This window comes from Mercenaria mercenaria, chromosome 2, assembly GCF_021730395.1.
Source record: "Mercenaria mercenaria strain notata chromosome 2, MADL_Memer_1, whole genome shotgun sequence".
Taxonomy (NCBI): domain Eukaryota; kingdom Metazoa; phylum Mollusca; class Bivalvia; order Venerida; family Veneridae; genus Mercenaria; species Mercenaria mercenaria.
In genome coordinates this window covers 15,278,820-15,287,525 of record NC_069362.1, presented here as the reverse complement: position 1 = coordinate 15,287,525, position 8,706 = coordinate 15,278,820, and the positions used below count along the sequence as shown (strand labels likewise).

The following is an 8,706-nucleotide window of genomic DNA, read 5'->3' as shown; positions in this document are numbered from 1 at the left end:
CAGATTGAGACGGGTGTCCTGTTGTTGTGCAAACAAATTTTCTGACATACCCAAATTGGGGACATTGCGGTTCAATGGATATATATAGTGTTATTTTGATATGTTTGAAGAAAACGAGCGCTCGGTTGTTGGCGTAGAAAACTTGCATCACAATAGATTTGTTTGGTATAATGACGCACCGGCACAAATTTAGGTCATATAGTGACTTTCTTGCTTTGATTGTTGATGAAGAGCCCAGGTGCCCCTCCGTGCATTATTTGGTCATGGGTGGCCACCTAGGTAGAACCATCGACCTTCCGTAAGCCAGCTGGATGGCTTCCTCACATGATATGCAAAATAGAATCTTTTTATGACGGAGTATCGCAACTTCAAGTATGTGGCAAAATAATTCCCATGGAGTGGTGCTCTAAATCTAAAACATTCAATTAGTTTGCATGTGTATTGAATATAAATCATTAGAGCTAGACTTTATACTAGTAATAAATATTTATACTGTATTTAGCTATACATTTTGTCTTATTTTAAACCTATTTCATAGTACTGTTAATTGTATGTTTACATAAACTATATGATTCATCATTATATGATTCAAATGTAAAGTTCGGATCTAGTTTACCTTTCAGATATGGTCTGTAGCTTGTATTCGCTCGTATCTTTGTATGTTTGAAACCCCGCAAGAGGTGTCTATTTTCAATAACAGTATGCCATCAAGCTGACTTTGTGAACAATTCATGGATTATCCAGGTACCAGTTCATGGCTAAAGTTATGTCCGAAGGAGGCACATGGGGTCTTCCTCCAAACATTAAACCCTGTTTAAAACTGGATAGTTCTTTTGAGACACAAACACGAACTTGTAAAATATTGCAAGTTTAATTTATCATCTTATACTACACTTTCGAAACGTTTCAGGGTTTACATGCATATTTTCCATGGCATAAATACATTTGCTTTACGTTAGTTGTTCGAATGTTTCTGCTAATAAGTTTTCCGCTTGTGCATTTTGGTTCTTGTGAGACACATCTTTGCAAATTTGTTCTATAGAAAACTTTATCCAAGGGATGCCCAATATACACATGTGTAATTAATATCATATGACATAGTTGTGAAAACCTTTACAAGTTCAATTAAAACTATACGATATTTGAAGTAGTGAATATAATATTGTCGCCACCAGTTGTTATGCCTTTACTCACTATTCGAGGTTTGTTCACTTTTGCGTTATTTGTTACAATAATATTGATTCCACTGATGAAAATTGATGATCATGAGAACTGCAAACTTCAAATGCGATATACAGAAAATAACAGTCAGTAAGACCAGCTGTCATCTGTAAAATTGCTTGTTTGTAAGCAGTAAATGATTTAGAAAGAAGAAATATATAAATAGATGTATCGTTCAAATGTGTTGCCACTGGCCCTTCCTGGGCAGTGCACAATGTGTCCATTTATCCGTTCATTTTGTCCCCCGCTGTCATTTTGCGTGCGTGTGTGCGTGCGTGCGTGTTTCTATTTGTGACAGGCGTATTTGGCGATCTATGTCTCTGGCTGTGTTTGTTGTACTCTATGCTTCTAGGAAATCTACACTTAATTACCTTCTATGCTTTTTCTATATTCACGGTGATTTAAAGAAACAAGTCAGTCTAATATTTCAAACACGAATTTGATAGTCTCATTAACATAATATTGCTGAAATGAAGAACTTAAAATAGCCACCAAATCTCCTCAGGCTTTACAGTTTATTGCATGTTTAGCATTTTCACCCTTTTTATGTTCACGGTGCCAAATCTGAATTGTACGCATAGGCGTATAGGCGTATGCCCTGGTAAACCTCTGCACACTACATTAAAGTTTGAGTCACATCTACTTTCGATTTTAACAGTAATGAACAGTAACTTCGATCAGACTTTCAATCTAGTTTAACAGCATATGAGAAAACCTGGCCATTAAGAGAGAACTATTTTAAATAATACGGCGTTTATCATCTACTTTCTTTTTTTTGAGTATTTTGCTCCAGCTACTTCCGTTTTTGGGGGGGTTTAAATTACATGTTAACATTTATCTTTTTTTTAAAAATGTATCATATGCTTATGTGTTTTTCTAAAGCACATCTGTAGAAACATATTGTCCATATGCATGAAATTAGGATATAACTGTCTGTCATGGCGGCTAGGCTGCAAACGCCACTTTAAAGTTATATCATATTTATTTTCGGCATGCCGTCCAATTAATTAAAACTATAACATACGCTTTGTTATGTATAAATATGATGTAATTATCGACTACAGATCAATGTAAAAATTATGAACGACGGTGAAAAAATACTTCCACGGAGTCTGCTGATTACGGCTGTAGTGGCTGGAATTATATTAGGGTAAAAACAACTTACTATTATATGTTATACCAGTATTTCCTATATAACTTATGGATTTTATTTGAAGTAACAACAACATATTTCTTGATTAAACTGTTTAATTTACCCGTTCGTCATAGTGATATTTTAGTAGATACATGTATATGATTCTCAAAATCCTACAGTAATTAACCTTTGCAAGTAATTTGTACCCATAGGAATGATCATTAGACAAGTAAATAAAATCTGGTTATTTACAAATATGGACATTTTGCACAATTTTTTAGATGCCATGAAAATGGTCGGTTGTAATGCCTTTATAAAATGTTCGTACTTTATTTGAATTGAATATAAACATTGACTAGTCATTACATAATGATATGTTTAGTTATCAAGTTTGAAATTCGTTTTGCCGTTAATATTTTCGTGAATTTATAGATGTTTATTCACTTTTTCAAACACAGACAACATGTCGTAATTTCCGACAGAGTGGAAGACGAAAATTCACTTCAAACGTACGTAACAAAAAGGCATACAAAATGCCTGATTATTATTCATATCAATATTTATAGCTTAACGGTTATGTAACCAATTTATAGAAAGTTTAAATAAAGATTTCGTAGACACCTTTTGAATGAAAATACAAAACAAGCATGGCATTTTTGAATAAGTTGACATTCTCTACAAGTCAACGTAAGTACGTGGCATAACTTTTTTTTCAGCCGAAAGTGAATATAGTTGTTGGTTTTGATATATAACTTGGTCAAAGAAGATTTAGCAGACATTTTTGTCAATATATAAAATATTTCACCATTTATTAGAACGACTGAGCAGTTACTACAGGAATTGAAACAAGAACGATCACTAATGTCAGACCTGAGTGTAGAAGCTGAGCTCGAAAAGAAAGAGAAGAAGAATGCTCAAAAACGGTGAGTAGATGAATGGTCATTTACTCCTTAGATTAAGCACATTTATTTCTGTAATGAAGCATTTACAAAATCTTATTTTAGGAATAAGACAGGAACCCATTTTAGTTACCCACTCCATTTCACCTTAGGAGATATAAATGTCGACTTGTTTGTCGAATGGTTTTGCGTTAGTAATTAACAAAATATCCTGACAATCCGCATAATACTTTATCCGTTTTGTGTTCAAACTTGTTTGAAAATAAAACCCTGTTTCCTGATAGAAACAAAAATATCGTTTCAGTCAGGAATGTTTTCATACTTAGATACTGTAATTTATTAATTCATTTTCCCCTTCTGACTGCTTGAAAGAATTACAGTAACAATTTTCATTCATATTCATTTTACAAGAGACTCTTCGATACTAAGCGCTAAACTTCTGTTTAACATTCAGTATGATATATGATACATTAATGTTTTGTTTTCTATAGACTGAGTGTTATCATGTCAAGTCGTTTAAGAGATCTGAGCGATCACAACCGTTCAATGGAAGTAGGAGAGCAGTTTTCAGAAATTTATGATAATGAATGGTCAGATGCATACGATGTTTTCAAAAAAGACTTTGAAGAGAATGAACCTAAGATTATTGCCTTCCTGTCGAGTATTTTAAAGGTAATTTTATTGTAAGCCAATTTTATGCAATCCCGCCAAGCATATGTATGTTTTTGACAACACAGAAAATGACGTCACTCGACCTTCAGCTATTTCCGGAAGTAAATATGCTAAACTTGAAAACGAAAGTCGCCATTGGATTGGTCTGTACTCAGGGATCACGCCGTCAAAATGTATGCTCGTGTACTTCTTTTTTATTTTTATTTTTTGCTAATGGGGAGTCCGTTTTCAGCAGTTTCTAACGAGTTGAAATTACCTGGGCTTTAGCACGACATGTCAGCTTTACATCTACGAAAATTATTCGAGCTCGGGATAAACACACATCCCAAAGGGGACCGTAACGGAGCAAGGGTACATAGAGATTTTTGGAACTTCAAGAAATCGTTCAAAAGGTCCTTTTTTGATGTTGTCTGAAAGTGTCAGTTTATACCTCGGATGTAAGATATTTCCATATTTAAGAGCTGCAGACCTACACATTTTCAGAAATATTTTCGAAATGAATTTCGTATGATAAATGTTGATTCTAAAGAAGCGTGAAAGGGCCATCACACGCTAATATGTTTAATTACGTTACAGTTGCGGAAAGGATATAATCATGTATGTCGCTTCGGTTCAATGTCGGCTAAGAAATTACTTTTTTAAATGTACTTTTACTATAATTTTATGAAGCGGATAGTGTTAGACATATTGGGAAGTTATATTGTTACAGTGAGTTTAAAAGGCGGTGTGAGCTGTCAGAATTGTGTATGACACTTAACTGGAACAAGTTTTTGTATATACCTTCCATTTACAACTGTTGATGTGATTACAGTGGCATCCACATATAAACAAGTACCAGATCTCAAGAAAGTTAATTTTACACTTGTTTACTTTGTTATTAATATTTATAGATAATATTCTGATAACCAGAAATGCATAATGAAAATAATGTGAATAATCTTTAGCTTAGATGAATTCCCTCAATTGCAGCAATGTGTTAAGGTGTCCCAAGACAAAGCAAGGAAACAAATGGAACGTCTGCAAAAAGATGTAACAAATCTTAAAGCTTTGATAACAAAGGTAAGAAAAATGTTGTTTCTTCATACCAACCGTAATACATTTGTGCTGTTTCCTCATAAGGGGTTGTTTATTCTGAATAACGGATTTTAAAACTATTACCTAAAGAGTATTTGGGTATAGTTTTCTAGAAAATTCACTTGTCTTTCAAATGGATCTTTGAGATGTTGCAGAAATTAACCCATTTAATTGTTTTGATACTGTAACAGTATTTGATACATCCCCCAACCTCAGAAAAGGACCAAGAGTTTCTCGTATTTCCGTAGATATAGATATGACTCTTCAGCGCAAACAACTTGTAACATTTAAAACATTAAATTACCATGGTACATTAAAGAGATAGTTTCTGTAGTAAATGCATCAAGAAATATGACAAGTAATATTATTGTAATTTTGCTTACACATCTAGAATTTTTTATGAAAATGCAGTAAAATGTCAATATTTTCATTTATTTGCGTTTAAATCACTTCAAATTTTCGGTGTGCCCGTTTTGTCCCATACCTGTCAAGAAAATAACAAACGTTATATCATTTGACGACTATAAAGCAAAAACGAGAATATGAGAAACCTTAAGAATACGAGAAAAGGAGATATATATCTTTATCACAGTGTACTGAAATACACTAAGAAGGATTCAATTGTAATAATTTAGAACAAGATTTTTGTATCAGTCAAAATTGTTATCTTATTTCATTCATTTAGAAACGTACCAAACTACCAAATGACTTGACGCAACGTATTAAAGAAAAAAGAAAATATAGTGCCGCCGATGAATCACCAGGATATGCAAACGTTAGTGGAATCATAAAATATTTTACTTGCTTACAAAAACTCATTTTATGGAAACAGGTGTTTTTCGTGCAGATATAAATGGACAAGCTGCAATAACTCATTGAACATGCTTGATGTAAATATCGATACTTAACAATAAATAAGAATACAGGTATTAATCTTTTCCATACTCCCAAAAAATGTAATGTTACGAAAAACTATCTGTACAACTGCTACTGTAGATCAATAAACTTCTCCTATTAGATTCAGATATTTTGCAGCTTACAGCTAATGTAAAAAAAAAAAACCAAACAGAAAAATGTTTTCCACACCTACATACTAGGTAACATTTGTGATTGCTAGTTAGTAAACAAAATGTATCACCTGCTTGAGATAATGTTTTTAAGCTCAAATCAAAGTGAAAATACACAAACGTTTGACACTAACTGTCCGGTTTTTAGAGGATTTTTATGTATAATACTAAAGTATTCTTTTGTGGCAATGAAAATCCGTATGGCGTTAAGAATTTAGAGTTTCCGGTGCTCTTTAATTGAATTAAGAAGAGAAAAACTTGGGACTTCGAAAATCATTCGATTTTCAGAGGATACCGGTTTTTGGAGGGCTCGAGTTTTCCCTGTACAATATTTCAAATCTGGCCAGCTTTAACTTTTTATATTGCATTTTTATTTCTCACTATTGCCTGTTTATTACTATTGTTTGGCTTTATGTACATTTTTGCAGATATTACCTCAACTGAAGAAATTCTTACCATCAAATGTCCGTGACAAGACAGGTTTTTTTTAGAACAATCGGCACTAAAAGGCTTTATAAAGGAGTGTTCGAGAGTGTCTTAGCTTATGGTTATACAAGACCCTCCGATGGCAATGGAACGAAAACCTAGAGCAGTTGCAAATGAAACCTTTAATGTTTACAAACACGAAGGCAATCATGTTGCTTTTGTTGTATGGCCTGCTTTGCATCTTGAAAAAGACGGTCCCCTGATATCGAAAAGAGTTGCCGACTTTGGAAAATAAGTTGTGAGTTGTTCCTGTGTTTGAAGATAAGCATTGATGAATGTGAAGGTTGATGAATGTGAACAATGATATAATAATTTAGTTGATAAAAAGTGCAGTGAACATGATGTTTAAAATTAATTTACTTAGTGTAGGCTATAAGCCAGATGATTGTGCACTTTTTAGAAGAGTTTTAAATTTGTATGATTCTTGCGTATTGTATCATAATATTACAGTTTTGATGTAGAACCCATCGCTGCATGAAGTATTTTACAAAATATAGGCCGATTTTTAGGAAACTTTACCAGTGGAGATTTTCATTGTACTTTTCATAACTTTTTTATTTTTTGCTCAATTCCAAAAATATCTTGTACAAATATTTGTCTTTTAAATGCCGACGCGACACATATATTTGTTTGGTGTTTGTTGCAAAATTATTGGAGCGTGTCGAACTATATTGATTTAAGCATTCTGCATGTACAAGATGTATATATTGACTTATTTTGTAAATAAATCATGTAAAGATTAAGGTTGGAGCCGTGCCAACTAGAATTAACATAAAAGTGGATAAAATGTCAATGTACGCATAAGTAGATTGATCTGAAACTTTTTAGTTAACAATTTCATTGCAATGTTCATACAATGTTCAGAATCTTATGACAAAAACAATAGGACCGTGACAAATAGTATTTATTGCAAGTATGCACGTATTATAAAATGTACTTAAACTTGAATGTCTGTGGATGATTTAGAGCTACGTAACGTTATACTTTTTTATGTTTGTGTAGAACCTGCAGGGTAGAATTTAAGTGAATGTACGTACCTGCTGAAGTCTTCCTACGCAATATTATCGTTTTATCAAGTATCTCAGTCACGTCACCATGGCTTCACTGCATTATGGAAAACCCAATATTTTGTTTTTTTTACTGATTGTCTATAGATAGACTTTCAAGACGAGGGTTATCTCGCAAGAAATGTAACACTAGACATGCTGACAAGAAAATACTTTGCATTGTAATTTTACATTGAAAATAGTAGCGGAGACATTCAGTACATTGTAACCTATAAAGAAAAAATTAAACCGTTGCCATTTCTTACAGGTACGAAGATAGTTATTAGCTAGATATGTCCCTGAAGAGCCGTGATATTTTTTTCCAATTTCATTCTAGAATATTTCTGTAAAAATGTTACCATTTTTCCATCTAGCAGGAAACTTTGATAAAGAATTGATAAGTAAGTTTGAGCAACCGGATGACGTTACATCATTATCGTTATTATTGTACCACATATATATAGCGCCCTTTCCATGATAAACATGCAAAGACGCTTTACATAGCGCAAACGAAGCCTAGCAGGGCGCGAAATTAATCGTCTTTGCTCCCTACTAGTACAAACACAGAGCGATCTGATCAGCGGGACAGAGTAAGAGAAAGCCGCTAAAGCCCCTAGAAGGGACTTTAATAGATCAGTTAATGTTTTTTTTTACGATATTGTATTTTGTTTCATGACTAGATCTGCTTACATCAAATTTAAAATGCTAGGTATCTTATTATCGTAATGTAATTTTAAATTGTTTTCTATAATAGTTCAGTTACCATTTGTATTGAACATTATATAGATGTTGTGTATGTAAAGCACTTTTGAGCGTATTTTTATATGAAAAGAGTGCTATGTAAATTTGATATATAATGATGATGATAATGATAATAATAATAAAGGGAGAGAGAGAAATCCCTTTTAGATACAGGCTTGTCCGGTTAACTTAGCTGAGTTCTTTGTGAATAGACAATCTGGTTCTTTAAACGTCTCGAGTGTATAGCTACGATACACACAAAGCCGTCTTTCCTTGGAGAAATCAGTACAGTCCTCTTACCGGACGTTTTCTCTTCACTGCACAAAAAAAGAAACAATTTCTCCGCGACAGTTTTAGAATCCATC

The 8,706-nt window shown here is 33.2% G+C and overlaps 1 protein-coding gene across 1 annotated transcript; it reads left to right on the top strand.

Annotated features, from left to right (window-relative positions):
- The first annotated feature begins 2,071 nt into the window (after positions 1 to 2,071).
- On the top strand, positions 2,072 to 8,139 carry LOC123563274 (uncharacterized). The gene is made up of 7 exons (XM_045355989.2): positions 2,072 to 2,371; positions 2,815 to 2,865; positions 3,172 to 3,279; positions 3,747 to 3,927; positions 4,897 to 4,986; positions 5,687 to 5,776; positions 6,497 to 8,139. Exons 1-7 carry the CDS (start codon positions 2,301 to 2,303, stop codon positions 6,557 to 6,559), a joined length of 654 nt encoding a protein of 217 aa, XP_045211924.2. The 5' UTR covers positions 2,072 to 2,300; the 3' UTR covers positions 6,560 to 8,139.
- The last annotated feature ends 567 nt before the right edge of the window (positions 8,140 to 8,706 follow it).